Source organism: Chiloscyllium plagiosum, unplaced genomic scaffold (assembly GCF_037043375.1).
Source record: "Chiloscyllium plagiosum isolate Xiang-an unplaced genomic scaffold, Cpla_swu_hap1 HiC_scaffold_1, whole genome shotgun sequence".
NCBI classification, from domain to species: domain Eukaryota; kingdom Metazoa; phylum Chordata; class Chondrichthyes; order Orectolobiformes; family Hemiscylliidae; genus Chiloscyllium; species Chiloscyllium plagiosum.
This window is the reverse complement of record NW_028270139.1, coordinates 20,039,901-20,065,691: the sequence shown is the minus strand read 5'-3', so window position 1 is coordinate 20,065,691 and position 25,791 is coordinate 20,039,901. Positions and strand designations below refer to the sequence as shown.

Genomic DNA, 25,791 nt, shown 5'->3' with positions numbered 1-25,791 from the left:
GATGCTTCCTGAACTAGTGACAGCTGTAGACTATTAGCCCATAGTGATATTAGTGTGTTGTGACACAGTTAAGGGGGGGGGCAGAGAGAAGATGGTGGCTATTACCCTTGCAGAGTGCAGATCATTGACCTTCTTGTTCCACTGCTGGGTGATGTTCCATTACATGCAAGAGACTGAATAACCCAGGCTGTTCTTTCTGTCCAGAATGCTGACTCTGGTGATGTGACCTCCTTGGCCAGTCTGCAGAATAGAGAACAGCCTTCCTCTGGACAAACCCATCCACTTTGATGTCCGTGTCAGGTTTAAGTTTTCCATCCGGGAGCACATCCTCTGAGAGGACTGTCCAGCAGCACAGTTTCTTGTTTGCAGCATCTGAAGTGGTGTACAGCCGGCATTCAGAATGGGCAACAGCATGAACAACGCAAGGTCCCAGCAGCAGTGAGCACCATGGCCTCTGCTGTCATGTGGCTGTTTACAAGAGTGTCTGAGCGCCCAAATACATAATTAATGAGGTGGGGAGAGAAGTCACCGTGAGCCAAGATGGGACAGACACCATGAAACTAAAATAACACATAGCCTAAAATGGAGTCCCAAATATCATATGTGCGAAAGGGAAAGAAGGTTGATCCTGCGCAAGACACAAATTTACCCAGTCAAACATCTCTAATGCAAAGATAAGCAATCTAACATTGTGTTAGCTATTTAAAAGCCGATTATAATAAGAAGGTCTGAGGATGCAGTTCTAGAACCATTACCATTCTGACCTGGATTAAGCAACTCAATGTGCAATGCTCATGTTTGCAGATGATACTCAAGTAGGAGTTACTGTGGAATCAAAATGTGGCATCTTAAAAATTACAGAATGATTTGCAAAGGATAATGTAAATGGAAGATAGAATTAAACTTGCAGCTCAGCACTGTCCCCATGACTTGTCCGGACTTGTCCTACCTGCCTATCTCCTATTCCACCTATCCACTCCACCCTCTCCTCCCTGACCTATCACCTTCATCCCCTCCCCCACTCACCCATTTAACTCTATGCTACTTTCTCCCCACTCCCACCCTCCTCTAGCTTATCTCTCCACGCTTCAGGCTCACTGTCTTTTTTCCTGATGAAGAGCTTTTGCCTGAAACATCGATTTCGCTGCACCTTGGATGCTGCCTGAACTGCTGTGCTCTTACAGCACCACTAATCCAGAATCTGGTTTCCAGTGTCTGCAGTCATTGTTTTTACCTCGTTGATTTTAACCCTACTGCGAATTCTCTTGCAAGGATGCCTGCCTTGAAGAAGTTTTCCTCCTCTCTCTACAAGAATCTCAGGGAGTCCCTCTCCCACTGCAACTCCCAGGTCATTTCCTCTGCCCTGAAGCTCTTCAACCATGTCGTGAAACAAACTCGCTACCACAGCCACATTTGCTTCCTCAGTACCTGCCTCCATAACCAACTTATCCTACATGGACTCCGGACCACCTTTAAACCAGCAGAGTTCGGACCCGAACAGGACAAAAATACAGACTACAGATTCAAAAATACCAGCAACAGTTCTCCTTCAAGATCCTCCGCTCCACGCTTGCAGCAATGCGCCGGCACCTAACCTCTCTACAGTCATCCCTGCCTCAGCTGAATTGCAAAGGACCCACTCTGTACTACATCCTCAGGAGAATTCATACTCTCAACAAACAATATTTCAATTCCATCTCAAACTGTAAGTACAACAAACTTCTATCTACCCACCTCCATAACCAGCGCTCCTCAAACATTCCAGAAGATTCCCCTGGCCTCGGAATCTACTCAGACGCCATTAGCCATGTGGCTGCTGCAGCTGCCACGCCCACACTGATTGATGATGTCACTTCCACCCCCATCATGGCCACTCCCACAACCATTTCAACCCCTCACAATTCCTCATGCATCACACATGACATCACTTCCACCCCTCACATCATCGCTGATGCCACTGCTCAGTGACTTCTGCCACCCCTACTGCCGTGGTCACCACCACTTCCGCCCCCAGCAGCGCCACTCACCTGCATTCTGCTGACATGCCCCCCATAGAACCCACTGTCACTATCCCCACCCCCCAGAACCCCGAGGGGAACACTACCCCTGCTCATGACTCCACCCCCATTCCCCCCACCATCACACCCACTCCAGTTACAGGTTCCGCCCCCACTCCCAGCTCTACACCCACAATCCCAGCTTCCAGCCCTGCCGAGTTTTCACCATCCCCCCCAGACCTCCCCCTCACTGAGGACGAACGATCAGTCCTCAGCAAAGGACTCACTTTCATCTCCCTCCGTCCACACATCAATGAATTTAATACACGCCGTGACATCGAACAATTCTTCCGCCGCCTCCGCCTCCGAGCTTACTTTCACAATCAGGACTCCTGCCCACTTTCCGAGGACCCCTTCGCCCACCTCCAACACACTGCATCCACCTGGACACCCCGCACTGGCCTATTACCTGCCTTCGACCTCTTCATTTCCAACTGCCGCCGGGACATTAACCGCCTCAGCCTGTCTACCCCCCACCCCCACTCCAACCTCTCACCCTCACAACGCGCAGCCCTCCAATCCCTCTGCTCCAATCCCAACCTCACCATTAAGCCAGCGGATAAAGGGGGCGCAGTGGTAGTCTGGCGCACTGACCTCTACACCGCTGAAGCCAAACGCCAACTCGAGGACACCTCTTCCTACTGCCCCCTCGGCCATGACCCCACCCCCCATCACCAAACCATCATCTCCCGGACCATACAGAACTTCATCACCTCAGGGGATCTCCCACCCACAGCTTCCAACCTCATAGTCCGGGAACCCCGCACTGCCCGGTTCTACCTCCTTCCCAAGATCCACAAGCCTGACCACCCTGGCTGACCCATTGTATCAGCATGCTCCTGCCCCACTGAACTCATCTCTATCTACCTCAACACTGTCCTATCCCCCCTCGACCAAGAAATCCCCACATACGTTCAAGACACCACCCACGCCCTCCACCTCCTCCAAGACTTCCGTTTCCCCGGCCCCCAACGCCTCCTCTTGACCATAGATATCTAATCCCTCTACACCTCCATTTGCCATGACCAGGGCCTCCAAGCCCTCCGTTTTTTTCCTCTCCAGACATCCCCAACAGTACCCTTCCACCGACACTCATTCGTTTGGCCGAACTGGTCCTCACCCTTAACAATTTCTCCTTTGAATCCTCCCACTTCCTCCAGACCAAAGGGATAGCCATGGGCACATGTATGGGCCCCAGCTATGCCTGTCTTTGTTGGCTACGTAGAGCAGTTGATCTTCCGTAATTACAACAGCACCACTCCTCACCTCTTCCTCTGCTACATTGATGACTGCATTGGCGGCACCTTATGCTCCCGCGAGGAGGTTGAGCAATTCATCAACTTTACCAACACATTCCACCCTGACCTTAAATTTACCTGGACCATCTCTGACACCTCCCTCCCCTCCTGGACCTCTCCATCTCCATTAATGACGACCGACTTGACACTGACATTTTTTTACAAACCTACCAACTCCCCCAGCTACCTGGATTACACCTCTTCCCACTCTACCTCGTGCAAAAATGCTATCCTGTATTCCCAATTCCTCCGCCTCCACCGTATCTGCTCCCAGGAGGACCAGTTCCACCACAGAACACACCAGATGACCTCCTTCTTTAGAGACCGCAATTTCCCTTCCCACATGGTTAAAGATGCCCTCCAACGCATCTCATCCACATCCCACACCTCCGCCCTCAGACCCCACCACTCCAACTGTAACAAGGACAGAACGCCCCTGGTGCTCACCTTCCACCCTACCAACCTTCGCATAAACCAAATCATCCGCCGACATTTCCGCCACCTCCAAAAATACCCCACCACCAGGGATATATTTCCCTCCCCACCCCTTTCCACCTTCCGCAAAGACCGTTCCCTCTGTGACTACCTGGTCAGGTCCACGCTCCCCTACAACCCACCCTCCCATCCTGGCACTTTCCCCTGCCACTGCAGGAACTGTAAAACCTGCACCCACACCTCCTCCCTCACCTCTATCCAAGGCCCTAAAGGAGCCTTCCACATCCATCAAAGTTTTATTTGCACATCCACTAATATCATTGATTGTATCCATTGCTCCCGATGCGGTCTCCTCCACATTGGGGAGACTGGATGCCTCCTAGCAGAGCGCTTTAGGGAACATCTCCGGGACACCCGCACCAATCAACCACACCGCCCCGTGGCCCAACATTTCAACTCCCCCTCCCACTCTGCCGAGGACATGGAAGTTCTGGGCCTCCTTCACCGCTGCTCCCTCATCACCAGACGCCTGGAGGAAGAACGCCTCATCTTCCGCCTCGGAACACTTCAACCCCAGGGCATCAATGTGGACTTCAACAGTTTCCTCATTTCCCCTTCCCTCACCTCACCCTAGTTTCAAACTTCCAGCTCAGCACTGTCCCCATTACTTGTCCGGACTTGTCCTACCTGCCTATTTCCTTTTCCACCTATCCACTCCACCCTCTCCTCCCTGACCTATTACCATCCCCTCCCCCACTCACCCATTGTACTCTATGCTACTTTCTCCCCACCCCCACCCTCCTCTAGCTTATCTCTCCACGCTTCAGGCTTTATTCCTGATGAAGGGCTTTTGCCCGAAATGTCGATTTCACTGCTCCTTGGATGCTGCCTGAACTGCTGTGCTCTTCCAGCACCACTAATCCAGAATCTGGTTTCCAGCATCTGCAGTTATTGTTTTTACCTCAGCCATAATTTAAATGTAAAGTAACATGAAATACTGCACATAGGAAGGAAACCAGACAGCTAGGCGCTCCATTGATGATGGATAAAATAGTCAAGAGTAAAACTGGAAGTGATCAAAAAGTTTTTGTGGACGTGACTACAAAGATGTCAGTCTATACTGAGCTATTGGAATATTGAATAACATTACTCACATCAAGAAGTTAATAGTCACACTTTACAGTTCTCTAGCCAAGAGTTTAAGTTTAGCATCAACTTAAACAGGTAGAATTCTGGTCAGCAACAAACAAAAGAACCATTTGCACTGACATACTCGAGGGAACAGCCACAACGCTGATTTTAGTGTTTGAAAGATCTGAGGTACGAGGAAAGATTGGAGAGAAACCTGGGCTTTTCAGTTAGAACAGCACTATCTTTGAGATGGTGTTTTCAAGATATACAAGCTTGATATGAGCAGAGGAAAAAATATTGTGAATATTCCTTTTGGTACTACAAAAATAAAAGCCGCAAAAGTTTACAGTTGAGTTTTTGCAACTACGGAGAGCTTCTCCATCACTGTGATAATGGCTGAGGAGGCTCAAATCTACAAGAACCACCCTGAAAGCACCACCTAAATTTTTTGTTTTGTGGGGGAGGATAATAGGTGAGAGAATTCTAAATTACACATCCATGAAACAGCTGTCCAGAATAAAAAGCAGCTGCCTCCAGTCTTGACTTATTTTTGTCAACTGAGACTGGAAAACACAACATGCATATATTAGACTGATGGTCATTGGTCCGAACTTTGTAGAATTGCTTTAATAGGTAGGGGTACCATTTCAGAGATGTAAGGTATGCTCTTGGATTTGATTCCAGGCGGCCTTTGTGAGTGATCAACTGTCCATCTGATAGTTTAACGTGGACATGAATATGTACATAAAGGGTATGAATTCATCGGAACTGTCAAACAGTCAAACTGTTAAAAGTCCTGCCCTTTCAATATTTGAAAGAAACTGTCTGGAGCATTCTTCAAGATTGCTTGCTATTTCACTCTGTTGACACAAGCCTGAGGGCAGTAATTACACAATTAGTGTTACATGACAGATTTCAAAACTTCTTAATCATGACAATGAGGTGCCTGCCATTTCAGTATTTGATTGATATTCCCAAATGGTTCGAAACTCTTTGAGTGAGACTATGAAATCCCATGCTTGTTTTTATAAGGGATTAAAGGAAATTAAAGCAATGAATAGATTTACTGAGAGTTTTTTTAAAGTCGTAAGTGCTTCAGTGGATATTCAAGCATTTATTGCATCTCATCCCAGCATAAGCCTCAAAGTTGCTATTGTGAGTACTGAAGAAGTTGGCAATGATACTTAGAAAGATGAAGAATAATGGGTGAGTATCAGTTTGCATGAGTTGCTATGAAGTTACTATGGATGCTGGGTTCTCCTCCATATTGCTCTTAAACTGATCATCAATTCCTTGGCGACCACTGAAAACATATTCACTGTAAAATTACTTCTAGTTATATGCAATGACTAGGTACTGCTGCTTGAGCAATCCACATCAAGTAAATGATTATTAAGCAGCAAGTAACTATTGCTTATCAAAATAAAGATGCTTTATATAACATACGGGCTGTATTAAAAATAATAGATGACAGTGTCCTCCATATGCAAGAATTTCAATATGTCTGTTCACTAAATATTATCACACTTTTCCTAAAGTAGTTACCTTTGGTAGGGCATACTTTGGTAACTTCATCTGAATAAACTCGCCTCTCCGGTAAGAGACATAATACTTGGTCCGATTTTCAGAAGTTGCCTTAAAAAAAAGTTCAAGATTGTCAGCATGGAAATATTAATAAAAGTTTAAAGATTTTGAATTTATTTAATTAACCACATGAACGTTAGCATGCAACTAGATCATTGGTAATATTTAGAATGAATTTATTTCTCCCTTGCTTTGTTTGTTGTCCCATTGTTTTCATCCTCATTAGAGCTCTCCAGCCATGGGGACAGACACTTGAACCCAAACTGGTCAGTGTTAATATTCTGAGGTTAATCAGCCCTTTGACTTGTCTTCCAATTTCTGTACAAACTCTTTTACTCTGGGTTGTTGGTTCCTAACCCTAACTGCTGTTTTGGTAATTTCTAATTAAACATAACTGACCAGATCAGACTTTACTCTCACTCAGGAAATCAGTCATGAAGAAAATTCTTCAGAGTCGTAAACCTTCATGAGATTTTATGTACAAAGCATCTTAAATGAGTATCTAAAAGTCACTTTCAATCAAGTATCACATAGCAATTCTCAGAGGGTACACAATTGAAACGTAAGCATGAGTGGCTGCACAAAACAAAATACTGTGAAGGAATGTGATGTGGGAAGCACAAAAAGGAAGCAAGATAATTTTAATATGGAATTTATGGGGTTAAATATTTTAGATTAAGGGGAAAGACGAACCGTTGAAGTGATGACCCAATGAGAGGCGATCAGCATCACTGAGAAGAGTTGGTGAAGTGAGGACACTTGCAGAACAGCAGACAGCTCGATGAATAAGCACATAAGAGTACAGTATCATAGCTATGATTGAATCCTGGCTGAAAGATGGGCGGGATTGGCAGTTCAACGTTTTGGTTATAGGATATTCAAAGCATATAGAGGGGGAGATAGTGGAGATCACAATACTGACTAAGTAATCAACTTACACTAGGACGAAGGGATGACATCTTGGAATGATCATCAAATGAGACAGTATGGCTAGAAGTAAAGGCATAAAAAGGGTTGTGGCTGTGTCCGATAGACAAAGAGTTAGGGAGCAACAGAGGATCAATTATGTTCTATAATCAAATTTTAGAGAAACATAAAAATAATTACAGTAATAGTCGGGGTTTTAACTACCCCGATATTAATTTGGATAGTTTTATTGTACAAGATAGGGAAGGAACAAAAGTCTTAAAATGCATACAGGAGAGCTTTTTAACCAGTACACATAGAGTTCAATGAGAGAGAGAGCAGTTTTAGATTTTATATTCACAAATGAGTCCAGGCAGATGAAAGACCTATCATTATGGAATGCATTTTGGAGATTGCAATCATAACTCAGTTAGATTTAGGACAGATTTAGAAAGGTATAAGGATGAGCCAGAAAAAAGTTCTAAATGGGGAAATAATAATTTTACTATGATACGATTTGGCTCAAGTGGACTAGAAGCAGGTACTTGCAGACAAAACTATGTCAGAGCAGTAGAAGGCATTCAAGGAGCAAGTAGCAAGAGTACGGGGCAAATATGTTCCTGCAAAAGATGGAACTAAGACTGGAAAACCCTGGATGACAAGGAAAATAAATGTTAGGATTATGAAAAAAAAAAGAAAAGTTTATAATAGACACCAAAGGTTCGATATGGCAAAGTCTTTGGAGGAGTATTAAAAGCGCAGGGAAAGCTTAAAGGAAATTAGGAAAGCTAATATTGACTGGGGAATTGGGAAAAAACCGGTTGGGTATTTTAGAAAATATACAAAGAGCATAGGAATAACTAGGCAAAGAGAACATAGAAGTAATCTCTGTGTGGACCTAGATGACATGGGCACATCCCTCAGAAAGTACTTAGCCTGATCTTCCCATTGGAAAAGGATGGTATTAGAAAAAAAATAACAAAAAGTGAGAAGAGGTTATAGGAGGTTTAGCAGCTTTAAAAGTGGATAAACATGCAGGCACAGTGAGATGTATCTTAGGCCTCAAGTTCATGTACTTCTGGTTATCATATGATAAGAAAGATGGAATTGCACTATAAAGGATGCAGAGAAGATTTACCATGATGCTGCCTGGGCTGGAGGTTGAGGAACAACTGGATAGGCTGGGGTTGTTTTCGTTGGAGCAACAAAGGTTGAGAAGGGACCTGATAAAAGTGTATACGATTATAAGGGTCAGATAGGAAAGCACTTTTTCAATTAGTAGAGGGGTCAATAACCAAGAGGTACTGTTTTAAGGTAAAGAGTAGGAGGTTTAGTGGGGATTTAAGGAAAAGATTGACTAAAGATTAGTGGGTATCTGGAACTCACTGCCTTACAGGCTGGTGGAGGCAGGAACCCTGAAGCCATTTAAGAAATAGATGAACACCTGAAATACCATTTTTCAATGATGACAAGTAATAAAGCCATGGTCTAAATGCTGGAAAATGAAATGAGAATAGTTCAATATTTGATGACCAATGTGAACATGATGGGCCAAACAGTCTCTTTTTGTCTGTGCTATAGAAACTCTGACTTTATGACCTGAATATTCATTAGACAACACAATTTAATAGACAGAATCAAAAAATATAAAAGAGTCAGAATAAATATAATTAAGAGGAAAGTGGATGAAATTTGTTATTGCTGATTAAATAGCCAGTCCTCTAATCTATCAAAATGGATGCACTAGTCCTAAAATTGAAATGGCTGCTGAGTTGATGTACCAAAAACATCAATCTATCATCAAGGAAGTACTTAAAAGACAAACAATTTCACATGGACTGTGGAAACACAGGTCATGGCTAACAAATTAGTGTGTTGTATCCTCCACTCAAGTTAAGTAATATTTTTACAAAAGTCACGGGAAAAAAAATTTTGCAACTACAGTTAAAACTTTTGCAGCCTTGAAAAACCACAATCTGAATTGAATAAAGTGTTGGCCAAACCAAGAGCAACACTAATAGTTTGAACCAAACAATTGTGAGCACCAAAACACCCTCGGATATCAGATCAAGTATATTTCCCAATCAGAATGTTCACATATGGTTTAAGTGAAGGCGATACCAGCCAGTTGATAAAATAATGCAATATAGAGAAATCTGAATTTTTAAGAAACCAAATAAAGATAGCTCTCTAGATATTTAAGGTTAATATCAAATAGGGGTTAATATTGCTCGCTGTGCAACAAAATATATTTATCTTAAAATAATAGACTACATTTCCAAAAGGATATTTCAGGGAGGTAATTAAGCAAAAAATATATGGGCGTAGTAATTGATCAAGTGTTAGAAGTATAATTTTAATACATGGTAACAGTTCTTAAAAACAGAAAAAAAATATGATGGGGCATAATATAGACATTTATCAGTCTAATGAATTTCTGTGTCACTGAATGAAGTAACAGTGGGACCATGCAGACTATGGAGTTAAATTGTAGCCAATATACTTAACGATTTATACTGAGGCTGTATGGATTTAGATACAATCAAGAAAACTAAGGCAATTCCAGATTTCAAGTCACTGATGTATAAAGAAAAATTAAAGAGGGATGCAACAACTTAGGTGCCCAAGAGACAACTTGCAGGAGCTAAACCAGACAATGAGTTGCCTTTATTGATAGTTTGGGAAGTGTAGCTGGGGAACAAGGCATAGGGGTGACACTGTGCAGGGCCGCACATTAGTCGGCCTTTGATAATTACTGATAGAAATGGGAAAAGTATTGACAGTGCATGCTCCATCCAGTAGTACCTCAAAATTGTAACTGGAGGTACCATAAACATCATTGGATCTATAATTGTATAGTTCAATTTTAAATAAATGGACACACAGCCTATGTAAAAACATCGGAAAGTACTTGTGTACTGAAACGTCCATTTCCACTTATTAATTTTTGGCTTTTTTATGGATTTTATTGAAAACCAGTATTTGAAAGACTCCTCCACTGGGTTCAGATCCTGGTTACTTAACTTAAAAGAAACCTAGTGTTGCACACTGCTGATCTCAGGGGAATTCAAAGCTGTGCAACCCTGATCTCTGAGAAATTGATCTATCCACAGAACAATATGCATCTGTTTATTAAACTCTGTACTTACTGCAATAATCAATTTACCTAAAGGTGAACGTCACCACAATTAAATTTTATTTCGGCTACAAGTAAAGGCCGCTTACCCAGTCTGTTGTAATTGCTGCCTATTTATCTCCTTTATAATGGATTCTGTGTACAAATAAGTCTTGTGAAATGAATTATTATGTGAATTAATTACCTGAATGAAAATGTAGTCATCATTGACAAGCAACGAATTCTGATCTATATTTCCAGAGAAATGAGCTTTCAGTGCTTTTTCAGTGCAGTTTTCAAGGTGGCAGGTGACATAAAGAAAGTCTGTGAGAAAAAAAGATCAGTACCTCTCAATAAATAATCACTGCAGAAAAAAACATGCCTGTTGCTATCAAACTTAAAACCTGCTGTGCAAAGCAGCAAGAGAACAAAATATTTCTCAATTCTGCTTCAAAGCCCTTAGCTCAGATTACCTCAATATATATGGCCAAAGGACTGATGGTTTTTAGCACCTTGTTTCCCCCTTGTGCTTCAGGAAACAGAGAAGTGACCTTGTACTTAGTGAGAAAGATTCTGATTGATCACAGATGATACCTATGGTAGATATTTTTCTTGCACATAACACAGAGATTTAATAACCATTTCCAAACAAAAATGACTAAGTAAAAGTGACTTTTGTAATGAGAAGAAACAGGAGCATGCATTTCACAGTTTGCATTATCCTGTTAGCTAACCTAAAATCCCAAGCACATGATCGTAGACTTCTTCCTTCTCATATAAAGGGATCACAGATGACAACATCGTCACAAATGACTTATGGTTAATGGAAATTGTAACTTTATGACAGAGAAATAGCAGTGCAATATTTCATTGGTAGTGTATGTGCACCCAGAAGCAAATCTGTCATGTGGCAGCTTTGCTGACTGAAACTTGAAAGGTATATTATAGATGCAGATTTCCAGCATGCATAAGCGCCCAAACATCTTACAAGCACTGCACTGCATTAATCATTTTCACTTGCCCAGACTAATAATATTTGTTCTCCATCTACACAAAATAATCTGCTCATTGCAATTACCCTAAAAGGCACCACTTGGCTTTTCTCTCCAATAATTACAAATATAACAATATTCATCACTTATGTAATAGCTAATCATCAAATCCATTACTTTTCAGAAGTAGCTATAGTTAATAAAAATGCTAATAGCCAAATCAAAACAACTGCCAACCATAATTACCTCAAAAGGATGTACTTTTAGTTTTAACCTCAATGCAATTTGGGTCATTTTAATCAGCATTAGACTACATTCCTCAACAATCCCCAAGTAGAAAATACTGTTGCTGAGTTGTTTAAAGCAACAAAGTAGTTAGAACTTCATCTCAGTAGTGTTAAGTACCAGTTCACTAATCAAGTCTCCAAACAGTGGAGCGTGCTTTTAGTGACTATGTTTTCTTTTATGTGATCCTGTACAGAATCAAACAACTTCTGGTGGACTGCTGTAACAGAATGAACAATGTGGGTGAACACCACTCAAACAATATAAAGACATGCCTGCACTATACACTATATGTTCAGATGTTTAAAACTCAAATATTTGCTTTCATTTTTGGGAATGGATTTTCCAAGAATATTGGGATCTGTGTGAACAGGTTAGCAAGCCAGTAATGCTAGCATAAGATAGCAAACAATTCAGGATTACAATGGTGGCCAGTACTGTCAGTGGCAAATGCTTATATTTGCTTCTTATAGAATATTCACTTTAAAGTGGAACTCAAGAAAGCCCCTAGTGAACTGTTTTTGTTTCTCTGTTTGTGTCTGTTCATGACAGTATTAAGTTGAACATAAGATTGTCATAAATGACAGTTACACCATACAGGCTTTATTGCTAGATTTTTATACTTGTTTTCTTTTTACAAATTCCATTTAAGGTTACTTTTTTCATGCAGCATTAAATCCTCTTATGTATCCACCAGTGCCTCACCATGACTGAGGACTAGCAAACACTTCCTGAGGTGCTTCTTTTCATCCTTGACCAGACATCTGGTAAATACAGGCAGGGCTCTGATATTTTATCACTGACTATCTTTTTTTTTTGTCGCTCTGCATTTTGCAATATCTAGAGATGTGAGTGAGACTAGAAATCCAATGGGCAGAATTTAATGTGGCAGGGTCATTTAAACAGGCAGAAAGATAATGGATGGGCCTCCTAGGTCTTCCCACCACTGCCCCAATTATGGCTGTGGCAGGAAAGCCAATGAATGCTGTCTCTGTCCAACTGAGGTCCTGAGGCAGGCAAGCAGTGTCTATTTAAGGTCCTTATGCTGACCCAACTGGACATGGCAGTCACCATGTAAGAAGCACAAAATGAAAGTCCTCGCACATTTGCTTGCAGGCTTCTATGGTGAGACGTGACGGGGGGGTAGAAGGATAGATGAGAACTCTTTGAAATGCACCCAGTACTTGATCAAGAAGCAGCCAGTTAGATGCTGCTGAGAATCACGACACACCATGTTGCATAGTACATTTGGACCTATAGCCACCTTGCTGTGATATCACAAAGTGACACATCATTGTATGGCTATCTCATGTGGATGGAGTTACAACTCTGCAAAACACACCAGAGTAAAACTCTCGAAACGAAACTCATAAAATAGAGGAGACAAACAGTGAAGAAGTTAGCTTAATGTTAACCAACGTTAGCCATAAGACAGAGCCTGCTCTAAGTTTACCATGTACGATCACATTTCATATGAAGTAGAATAAATAGTGTAAAATTTTACGAATAAGCCTGAAGACTGGCCCAGACATGAAAACATAATGAACTACTCCCTTTTTGGAACTTTCCTCTCTCACAAACCCCATCCCAATTATCTAAGCTTGTTGATACTGAGCCTTGGAGAGTTGCAGAGCTAGCAGCATTAAACAATGAAGTGTTGCTGCCTCTGACTGGGCAGAATGTCTTAGCAGGCAGGAGGCTTACCCTCCTCATTCATGATCCAAGCAAAGGCCAGCTGCTTCCAAGTTAAGTTCTGGATCAGTTTTTAGTGCGGCAGGCATTCCCGAAAGGATATGCTAGGTCTTTCACTAGCTGTATAACCAGTGGGAAAGACTCCTGTTGTCTCCACTGAACATTTTCCAGTGTTTGGGGAAATTGTGAGAGTAGAAGTAGAGAGCCTGGAGATTACTGGTAGCCCAAATTTAAAAAAAACCTTGTTCCAGAAAGTTATGTTTTACAAAACATTATACTGGACATAGACAATGAAACCAAAAACATTTTGAAATGGAGCTGAATTAAAATTAACATACACTCATGATAATTAAATAGCTTCATTAAAATAGAGTGAAGTATATTCTTATTCAAATACATTAAGCTGCTGGAGACATTGTGATATAAGAGAATGCCATTTCACCCATCAAGTTGATTTTCTATCTATAATGTTTGAACTCTAAATTTTGTGTAATTTTGAGGCTCACCAATAAAATTGAATTCCTCAGTTAAAAAGAAAAACATATATAAAATTTGCTATTTTCAACTTTGTACTCACACCAAATTTAAATTGAATGGATTATTGATTCAATTCAAGCACATATTCATAGCCCATTACTTGTAACTATGATAAATGCAAAATACCGTGGATGCTGGAGATCTGAAATAAAAGCAGAAAGTACTGGGAAAACTCAGTTGCGTACTGTACATTATACTAATGATTTGTTGGGTAAATATTAAATAGAGATCATAGTTAAAGCAGAAATAGAAAATACTGGAGAAATTCAGCAGGTCTGGCAGAATCTGTGGAGAAAGAAACACAGTTGATGTTTCAAGTCCAATGACCCTTGGGTCATTAAGAATGACTTCCTAAGAACAGTATTTAATGCAACACATCACTGGGTCAGTGTACAACATGCAGATATATCCTGACAGCATGCCCAGGGTAATTATCTAATCCTTACCTCCACTCTTGTCCTGAATTTCCATGTGAACTAAATCAGGGTCACTGTCAACTCCTGTCACAGCCCTGGAACAAGAAATAACCATTAATATTTATTCCCTACTCATGTCAGGGATCCAAGCTATTAAAAGAAATACTGGTATTTCATTCTCTTCAACTGCTCTTGCTACCTCTATAGATGTTTACACTTAAAATCAGTTATGACATTAGAAAGAAATTGTGATTTTTAAAAGAAAAAATAAACACAATCTTAATTTATTCGACAAAGACATTAAATGTTTGAGATGCTAGCAACTACTCTCAGAGAAAGTTTAGATTATGTATAATCAATTACTTTAAATAAGCTGAAAATGTCTGTCAATGATTTATTATTTGGACATACGTTTATACCAAATTCATCTACACAAAATAAAAGCAACCGGTTTATTTTAAACCAGTTATTACCTTTCTGAAAATAGATCAATTTAACTTAAATAATTCAAGGTTGTATGTGCTTTTCAATTTTTCCAACAATGCTGTATTATTCTAACAAATATTGTGTCTTTCAGGCAGACAGAAACTTAAAACTAAGTAAAACCTAGTATTTTGCACATTATGCTGAAGAAATATATTTCTTACACCTTATGATTTACACATCATTAGCGGAAATCATGCATATTTTACATTCAGCGATTATTATTTAACTGTTGGATGTCATCTGTCACAACATAGCTCAGTTCCTAATAAACACTCGCGATGACACTTGTATCTTATTAACTGAACACTAGATGGCCTCCTGTAAGCACATTGTAGCAATCATACTTTAAAGTTTTGTTTTGAGATAATTTGTTACTTTTGATAAAATATTCCACAGAGTCCGGAAATAAAAGAAGCTGATTATTGCCATAGAGATTTCGGTGCTTATTTAGAAAAATCAATTCATTAATAAATACTGAAATCGGTATTTTACTGGTCAATATTATATGGTGAATTCCTAATCTCAGTCAGGCTATTAAGGATTTTTGCTGGAGGTAAGCAAGAAATGCTGAACTTAGTATACATTTATTTTAGAAAGTGAAATGGGAGGAATTTTAGACCTCCTTGAGACAGTCAGAAGAGGTGTTAGAATTTAAAATATCTAACTTGATCCCAATCTGTCTCAAACAGTTTCCTCTGATTTTACCAGAAGCAGTTTGGAAATGGGACACTGCCAGTTCTCAGGGATATTTGACTTCTGGCAGAAATGGGTGGCACAATAATGCCAATGGTCACAAATCTAATGGAAGAGTTACAGACTGTCATACTCAGTAGCTGAAAAGTATGTGACAATGATAAATATGGAAAATTGTTCAAATTATTTGCCTGAGCATTAGTTTTGTTTGTTTCTCCATCCACCAGTCGGTCTGAATTTCTGATATGTTCTCCTTAACTATCTCCCAATCCCTTTACATAACATTGCCTGATTTATGCAGTGGTCTGTAAGGTCTCCTTAAGATCTTCATTCCTATTTTTCTCACCTGACATGTCTAATGGCCTCCCACTCTTTCAAGTCTTCCCTATCCATCTATATACCTCTGATGTCAGATTTTGTACATCAAGAACTGGGATTAAATAAAAACAGCAGTCTGTTTTTTTACAGTATGAACATTGCCACACAAGTATTTGTCCACCTGGGTGCTAGTGAAGGTGGGAAATGAACTTCAGTAGAAGTGCTAAAGCGAAAACTGAAACAGAAAAGACAATCTCCAAATTGAAGAGTGACCAATAACAAAACTATTTTATGATAGCCTCTATAATATTTAATATTACATATAGAATTATAAAAACTCTACAGTACAGATAAAGGACATTCAGCCCATCAAGTAGTCACTGACTCTCCAAAAAGCATCCACCCCAGGGCCATCCTCCTACTGTATCTCTTAAGCCTGCATTTCCCATGGCTAATCCACCTAGCACATCCCTGATTACGATGGGCAATTTAGCATAGCCAATCCACCTGACTGCACACTATATATGTGAAAGCGTTTAAGAAGGAGATGAATATATTTCTTAGGCTAAAGGGATCAGAGGGTATGGGGATGAAAGTGGGAATAGGATATTGAATTGAATGGTCAGTTATGATCACATTGAATGATAGAGTGGGTCTAAAGGGCCAAATGGCCTATTCCTGTGGTTATTTTCCATATTTCTATGTTTCTAACTTAAAAGAACAAAAGATACAATAAGGCCATTCCAGAAACATTCATGTGTTTTATATCAAATTCTTCAAATTCCTGAAGAGATTTACAGATCAACAGCTTGATCATTACAATATGGTGCACACATTCCTTTCACCATTATCTGGGACCCACTCACTAGTTAATTGCTGACTGACAAAAATAAACAGTTTGATATTGATGAGAATTAGAATTAGAATTCCTACAGTATGGAAACAGGCCCTTTGGCCCAACAAGTTCATACTGACCCTCTGAAGAGTAGCTCACCCAGACCCATTCCCCTACCCTATATTTACCCTGACTAATGCACCTAACATCCACACCCCTGAACACTATGGGCAATTTAGCATGGCCAATTCACCTAACCTGCACATCTTTGTGATTGTGGGAGGAAACCAAGCAGACACGGGGAGAAGGTGTAAACTGCACACAGACAGTTGCTTGAACCCGGGTCCCTGGCACTATGAGGCAGCAGTGCCAACCACTGAGTCACCGTGTCACCCGTGATTCTGGGTGAACAGAAGGTTAGGGGAGGGATTGTGCACTGAGGGGGAAAGACAACGTTACGAGGAAGATTGTGTGGGTAGTTCATGAGTCTGGGGTGAGGAGGAGTAGACATGGATTGAAGGAGAGAGTGAGGAAGAGTTGGGAGGAAATAACAGGTTATTAGGAGATGGTGGATCAGAAGCACAATTATAGGTCAGCAGGACAGTATGGGGTCAGGGTGGGGAGGTTGTGTAGAGATTATATTCGATTCGATTCACTATAGTGTGGAAACAGGCCCTTCGGCCCAACAAGTCCACACTGACCCTCTGAAGAGTAACCCATCCAGACCTATTTCCCTCTGACTAATGCACCTAACACTATGGGCAATTTAGCATGGCCAATTCACCTGACCTGCACATCTCTGGACTATGGGAGGAAACCGGAGCACCCGGAGGAAACCCACACAGACACAGGGAGAACTTGCAAACTCCACACAGACAGTCGCCCGAGGCTGGAATCGAATCTGGAACACTGGTGCTGTGGGACAGCAGTGCTAACCACTGAGCCACCATGCCGCTCATAATGGGTTGTAGGTTTGAAGTGATTGAGGGAGAAAATGGAAATCACAAACAACCCTGAACAAACGCAGGAATCTGTTCCTCCTTATCTCTGTTCAGCTGCTGAGTTTCCCAAGGCCTGGAAAATTTGACCTGCAGTCATTAAATCTTAATGGCTGCTAAACGCCAAAAGGTGTGTGGCTCATTAACAGCTTTAAGCCATGGACCTATCTCTCAAAACAACCAAGAGTCATAGAGATTTACAGCATGGAAACAAACCCTTCTGTTCAACTCGTCCATGCCGATCAGATACTCTATATAAATCTAGCCCCATTTACCAGCATTTGCCTCGAAATCCTTCCTGTTCATATGCCCATCGAAATCCTTTTTAAATGTTATAATTGTACCAGCCTCCTCCACTTCCTCTGGCAGCTCATTCCACCCTCTGCTTGGAAAAGTTGCCCTTTAGGTCCCTTTTAGATCTTTCCCCTCTCACATTAAACCTATGCCCTCTAGTTTTAGTCTTCCCCACCCAGGGAAAAGACCTTGTCTATTTACCTGATCCATGCCCCTCATGATTTTATAAACCTCTACAAGGTCACCCCTCAGCCTCTAAAGCTCCAGGGAATATAGTCCCAGCCTATTCAGCCACGTGCTATACTTTAGACCCTTCAAACCTGGCAACATCCTGTAAATCTTTTCTGAACTCCTTCAAATTTCACAACATCCTTTCTATAGTAGGGAGACAGAATTGCACGCAGTATTCCAAAAGTAGCCTAACCAATGTCCTGTACAGACGCAACATGACCTCCCAACCCCTATACTCAATCACTGACCAATAAAGACAAGCATATCAAATACCTTCTTCACTATCCTATCTGCCTGCAACTCCAATTTCAAGGAACTATGAACCTGCCCTCTAAGGTCTCTTTGTTCAGTAACACTCCCTAGGATCTTACCATTAAATGTATAAGTCCTGCCTGATTTGCTTTTCCAAAATGCAGTAACTCACATTTATCTAAAGTAAACTCCATCTGCCACTCCTCAGCTCATTTGCCCATTTGATCAAGATCCCATTGTGCTCGGACTTGGAGCTGCTGCTTTACAGACTGCTTCAATTACTGTTTATGTCCAGACAGTTCAACTTCCAGACTCCACAGACTGTACTTTATAATCTGCTCAATAGCTTTTTTGCAGATAGCTACCTTCATGAGGCAGCAACTACCCCTGTGCTCAAGTATTTCTCAGCTGCTACTGTTGGGTCCCATCACATTTATTGTCAGTTATGTAAGATCATAGGATATATGAGCAAAAGTTATCCATATGATCTATCGAGTATACTCTGATTCAGTGAGGTCATAGCTGATCTGCACTGAACTATCAACAGCTTTCATGAACTTTTCCTGTTCTAATTGCTTGGAGTCTGCTAACAGAAGAATGTGTGCTGCCTAACCACATCTGCTTCAGCACCCTGCCAGTTCTAAACTGCAACCAAACATACCCAAAGATAAACTGAAACAAAAAAAATGTGATTAAGCTGTACCCATATCCATGACAACATAGCCTGCTCCAGGTTCCTTAGCATGACATTTGGGGTCAATGTAATGCTTGAAACCTAATTTAGCTCTAAATGCAAGATTTCCAGATATCACATCTCCAGCTGAGTAAGTCTCCAGCTGACTTTGCAGCTCCATCTCTTCTATTCTAATTCCATTAAACGAAATGGGTATCACCTTCTTTAACTGTCAGCTGTTAACTTCTCGAAGCAACATAATCTTAACCTTTTAAGTGTGCTAGACATTAAAAGTACTTCAAATGAACTTATCCCATTTTCTACTGTCAAATATTAACTCCAAACACTAAAATTGACACAAGAATTATGAATTACCTACTTCCTATTACAACCTAGAGTGAAATCACATGAATACTTCTCTCTTTACATATGATGGGGAGGATTAGCACTGTTATTGATTGAGACACATGCTTGGAACAAACAAATGGTACTAATCGCATGAACTAAGTGAACAAACAGCAGACAGTTGTGACACAGATATACTTTCTCTCCACTCCCCAAAATGCTGAGTGAGAATGATGCAACTTTTCATGTCTCTGAATATAGCTGTTCACCACAACTACGACATAAAGAATCAGTCAGATTTCACTTGTCAAACTGGCAAGGAACTTTAAATAACTCAGCCATAGAACTGGTAATCTAGAGTTGCATGTTGACTACCTCAGTGCTTATCTCTAAGAATTACATTATGAGTCTGAGCCTATCAGATGAAAGTCTTCCCCATTTAAGATGTCCATTAGAGGTTTGTTGTTAAAAACAGCAACCACCCTTTATTTGAAAGTAGTCTGTAGAAAATCTTGATGTGTGACCAGGAGACCTCCACAGGTCTAAAAGAATAAGTGCCTCACTGTGTGGATTAAATAGAACACCTCAACCAGCCAGCTGTCTAATGGGGAAAAACAGCTATCTCTCAGCAATATTCTAAGATGTCTGCATTTGTAGGTCATTCCAACCCTCAAATTCACTAGTCAACAACAGAAACCATCAAACTCAAACTGATGGATATCTATCTGCTATGACAATAAATTTTAAAAAAAAAATTAACACAGGTAACAATCCATTTTGCCACAAGCATCTAAAGTTTCTCAAAATTAATTTTGTAATATCTAATATAAAATTCATCCATATCCTATTCATTTTATTTGTTTAAATTCGGGTTTGTACATGTTTGGTTATGGTTTTGATTTCTGTGTAGTCCTGAAATGTGAGAAAACATATCAACATATTCCTTAATGATCTATGTCAAATATTCCAATGTTAATATGTACACATCATGACCTCATACAGTTTCAGAACAGTTTTCTTAAAATGCACTTTGAGATCTATGGCACTGCTAATGCTATTGCTTAGTTCATTCGCAGGTGATCCAAAAAAGGTGCACTGGATTCAACTCTCCTATCGCAACACCATCATAGGATGGAATGAGAGATTTTCAAGTAACAGAAGTTGAAATGTTTGTGACATTATAAACTCTCCCAAATTTCCTCTGATGCTCTCCCAAGCATTTGGATGGAAAGTCAATGGACACTGCTCTTACAAATGTGTTCAGACTTTTAAATAATTGGAGAAAGAGACCATGCAGCAAGTCAACATGGTTGAGAAGTAGTCTAGGAATGTGCAGTGAGGTAAAAACAATGACTGCAGATGCTGGAAACCAGATTCTGGATCAATGGTGCTGGAAGAGCACAGCAATTCAGGCAGCATCCGACGAGCAGCAAAATCGACGTTTTGGGCAAAAGCCCTTCATCAGGAATGTGCAGTGTCAGTATCACTGTGTAACAGACTGGGAGGAGTGTGCCGTGTCAGTATCACCTTGAAACAGACTGTGTAACAGACGGGAGGAGTGTGCAGTGTCACTATCACTGTGTAACAGACTGGGGGGAGTGTGCAGTGTCAGTATCACTGTAAAGCAGACTGGGAGGAGTGTGCAGTGTCAGTATCACTGTGTAACAGACTGGGAGGAGTGTGCAGTGTCAGTATCACTGTGTAACAGACTGGGAGGAGTGTGCAGTGTCAGTATCACTGTGTAACAGACTGGGAGGAGTGTGCAGTGTCAGTATCACTGTGTAACAGACTGGGAGGAGTGTGCAGTGTCAGTATCACTGTGAAGCAGACTGGGAGGAGTGTGCAGTGTCAGTATCACTGTGAAACAGACTGGCAGGAGTGTGCAGTGTCAGTATCACTGTGTTACAGACTGGGAGGAGTGTGCAGTGTCAGTGTCACTGTGTTACAGACTGGGAGGAGTGTGCAGTGTCAGTATCACCGTGTAACAGACTGGGAGAAGTGTGCATTGAGTCAGTATCACTGGGGAACAGACTGGGAGGAGTGTGCAGTGTCAGTATCACTATGTAACAGACTGGGAGGAGTGTGTAGTGTCAGTATCACTGTGTAACAGACTGGGGGGAGTGTACAGTGTCAGTATCACTGTAACAGACTAGGAGGAGTGTGCAGTGTTAGTATCACAGTGTAACAGACTGGGAGGAGTGTGCAGTGTCAGTGTCACTGTGAAACAGACTGGGAGGAGTGTGCAGTGTCAGTATCACTGTAAAGCAGATTGGGAGGAGTGTGCAGTGTCAGTATCACAGTGTAACAGACTGGGAGGAGTGTGCAGTGTCAGTGTCACTGTGTTAGACTGGGAGGAGTGTGCAGTGTCAGTATCACCGTAAAGCAGACTGGGAGAAGTGTGCATTGAGTCAGTATCACTGTGGAACAGACTGGGAGGAGTGTGCAGTGTCAGTATCACTATGTAACAGACTGGGAGGAGTGTGTAGTGTCAGTATCACCGTAAAGCAGACTGGGAGAAGTGTGCATTGAGTCAGTATCACTGTGGAACAGACTGGGAGGAGTGTGCAGTGTCAGTATCACCGTAAAGCAGACTGGGAGAAGTGTGCATTGAGTCAGTATCACTGTGGAACAGACTGGGAGGAGTGTGCAGTGTCAGTATCACTATGTAACAGACTGGGAGGAGTGTGTAGTGTCAGTATCACTGTAACAGACTGGGGGGAGTGTGCAGTGTCAGTATCACTGTAAAGCAGACTGGGAGGAGTGTGTAGTGTCAGTATCACTGTAACAGACTGGGAGGAGTGTGCAGTGTCAGTATCACAGTGTAACAGACTGGGAGGAGTGTGCAGTGTCAGTATCACTGTAAAGCAGACTGGGAGGTGTGTGCAGTGTCAGTATCACTGTGAAGCAGACTGGGAGGAGTGTGCAGTGTCAGTATCACTGTGGAACAGACTGGGAGGAGTGTGCAGTGTCAGTATCACTGTAAAGCAGACTGGGAGGTGTGTGCAGTGTCAGTATCACTGTGAAGCAGACTGGGAGGAGTGTGCAGTGTCAGTATCACTATGTAACAGACTGGGAGGAGTGTGCAGTGTCAGTATCACTGTGGAACAGACTGGGAGGAGTGTGCAGTGTCAGTATCACTGTAAAGCAGACTGGGAGGTGTGTGCAGTGTCAGTATCACTGTGAAGCAGACTGGGAGGAGTGTGCAGTGTCAGTATCACTGTAACAGACTGGGAGGAGTGTGCAGTGTCAGTATCACTGTGGAACAGACTGGGAGGAGTGTGCAGTGTCAGTATCACTGTAAAGCAGACTGGGAGGAGTGTGCAGTGTCAGTATCACTATGTAACAGACTGGGAGGAGTGTGCAGTGTCAGTATCACTGTGTAACAGACTGGGAGGAGTGTGCAGTGTCAGTATCACAGTGTAACAGACTGGGAGGAGTGTGCAGTGTCAGTATCACTATGTAACAGACTGGGAGGAGTGTGCAGTGTCAGTATCACTGTGTAACAGACTGGGAGGTGTGTGCAGTGTCAGTATCACTGTGTAACAGACTGGGAGGAGTGTGCAGTGTCAGTATCACTGTGTAACAGACTGGGAGGAGTGTGCAGTGTCAGTATCACTATGTAACAGACTGGGAGGAGTGTGCAGTGTCAGTATCACTGTGTAACAGACTGGGAGGAGTGTGCAGTGTCAGTATCACTGTGTAACAGACTGGGAGGAGTGTGCAGTGTCAGTATCACTGTGTAACAGACTGGGAGGAGTGTGCAGTGTCACTATCACTGTGTAACAGACTGGGAGGAGTGTGCAGTGTCAGTATCACTGTGTAACAGACTGGGAGGAGTGTGCAGTGTCAGTATCACTGTGTAACAGACTGGGAGGTGTGTGCAGTGTCAGTATCACTGTGAAGCAGACTGGGAGGAGTGTGCAGTGTCAGTATCACAGTGTAACAGACTGGGAGGAGTGTGCAGTGTCAGTATCACTATGTAACAGACTGGGAGGAGTGTGCAGTGTCAGTATCACTGTGAAGCAGACTGGGAGGAGTGTGCAGTGTCAGTATCACTATGTAACAGACTGGGAGGAGTGTGCAGTGTCAGTATCACTGTAAAGCAGACTGGGAGGAGTGTGCAGTGTCAGTATCACAGTGAAGCAGACTGGGAGGAGTGTGCAGTGTCAGTATCACTGTAAAGCAGACTGGGAGGAGTGTGTAGTGTCAGTATCACTGTAACAGACTGGGAGGAGTGTGCAGTGTCAGTATCACAGTGTAACAGACTGGGAGGAGTGTGCAGTGTCAGTATCACTGTAAAGCAGACTGGGAGGTGTGTGCAGTGTCAGTATCACTGTGAAGCAGACTGGGAGGAGTGTGCAGTGTCAGTATCACTGTAAAGCAGACTGGGAGGAGTGTGTAGTGTCAGTATCACTGTAACAGACTGGGAGGAGTGTGCAGTGTCAGTATCACAGTGTAACAGACTGGGAGGAGTGTGCAGTGTCAGTATCACTGTAAAGCAGACTGGGAGGTGTGTGCAGTGTCAGTATCACTGTGAAGCAGATTGGGAGGAGTGTGCAGTGTCAGTGTCACTGTGAAACAGACTGGGAGGAGTGTGCAGTGTCAGTATCACTGTGTAACAGACTGGGAGGAGTGTGCAGTGTCAGTATCACTGTAAAGCAGACTGGGAGGTGTGTGCAGTGTCAGTATCACTGTGAAGCAGACTGGGAGGAGTGTGCAGTGTCAGTGTCACTGTGAAACAGACTGGGAGGAGTGTGCAGTGTCAGTATCACTGTAAAGCAGATTGGGAGGAGTGTGCAGTGTCAGTATCACTGTAAAGCAGACTGGGAGGAGTGTGCAGTGTCAGTATCACTGTGTAACAGACTGGGAGGAGTGTGCAGTGTTAGTATCACAGTGTAACAGACTGGGAGGAGTGTGCAGTGTCAGTATCACCTGTGTAACAGACTGGGAGGAGTGTGCAGTGTCAGTGTCACTGTGTTAGACTGGGAGGAGTGTGCAGTGTCAGTATCACCGTAAAGCAGACTGGGAGGAGTGTGCAGTGTCAGTATCACTATGTAACAGACTGGGAGGAGTGTGCAGTGTCAGTATCACAGTGTAACAGACTGGGAGGAGTGTGCAGTGTCAGTATCACTGTAAAGCAGACTGGGAGGAGTGTGCAGTGTCAGTATCACTATGTAACAGACTGGGAGGAGTGTGTAGTGTCAGTATCACTGTGTAACAGACTGGGGGGAGTGTGCAGTGTCAGTATCACTGTAAAGCAGACTGGGAGGAGTGTGTAGTGTCAGTATCACTGTAACAGACTGGGAGGAGTGTGCAGTGTCAGTATCACAGTGTAACAGACTGGGAGGAGTGTGCAGTGTCAGTATCACTGTAAAGCAGACTGGGAGGAGTGTGCAGTGTCAGTATCACTGTGTAACAGACTGGGAGGAGTGTGCAGTGTCAGTATCACTGTAAAGCAGACTGGGAGGAGTGTGCAGTGTCAGTGTCACTGTGAAACAGACTGGGAGGAGTGTGCAGTGTCAGTATCACTGTAAAGCAGACTGGGAGGAGTGTGCAGTGTCAGTGTCACTGTGAAACAGACTGGGAGGAGTGTGCAGTGTCAGTATCACTGTGTAACAGACTGGGAGGAGTGTGCAGTGTCAGTATCACCGTGTAACAGACTGGGAGGAGTGTGCAGTGTCAGTATCACTATGTAACAGACTGGGAGGAGTGTGCAGTGTCAGTATCACTGTGAAGCAGACTGGGAGGAGTGTGCAGTGTCAGTATCACTGTAAAGCAGACTGGGAGGAGTGTGCAGTGTCAGTGTCACTGTGAAACAGACTGGGAGGAGTGTGCAGTGTCAGTATCACTGTGTAACAGACTGGGAGGAGTGTGCAGTGTCAGTATCACCGTGTAACAGACTGGGAGGAGTGTGCAGTGTCAGTATCACTATGTAACAGACTGGGAGGAGTGTGCAGTGTCAGTATCACTGTGAAGCAGACTGGGAGGAGTGTGCAGTGTCAGTATCACTGTAAAGCAGACTGGGAGGAGTGTGCAGTGTCAGTATCACAGTGTAACAGACTGGGAGGAGTGTGCAGTGTCAGTATCACTGTGAAGCAGACTGGGAGGAGTGTGCAGTGTCAGTATCACTGTGAAGCAGACTGGGAGGAGTGTGCAGTGTCAGTATCACTGTGAAGCAGACTGGGAGGAGTGTGCAGTGTCAGTATCACCTGTGTAAC

General features: G+C 42.6%; 1 protein-coding gene across 4 annotated transcripts in view; it reads right to left on the bottom strand.

Moving 5' to 3' along the window:
* sorcs2 (sortilin-related VPS10 domain containing receptor 2) overlaps nt 1-25,791 on the bottom strand; it is a 627,727-nt gene that overhangs the window by 137,490 nt on the left and 464,446 nt on the right. For all 4 annotated transcript variants that reach the window (XM_087978909.1, XM_043698404.2, XM_043698411.2 and 1 more), the window contains exons 6-8: nt 14,479-14,543; nt 10,732-10,850; nt 6,467-6,556 (exon numbers count right to left, since the gene is read on the bottom strand). In XM_087978909.1, the coding sequence (XP_087835035.1) occupies nt 6,467-6,556; nt 10,732-10,850; nt 14,479-14,543 (274 nt within the window). The remainder of the gene's footprint in view (nt 1-6,466; nt 6,557-10,731; nt 10,851-14,478; nt 14,544-25,791) is intronic.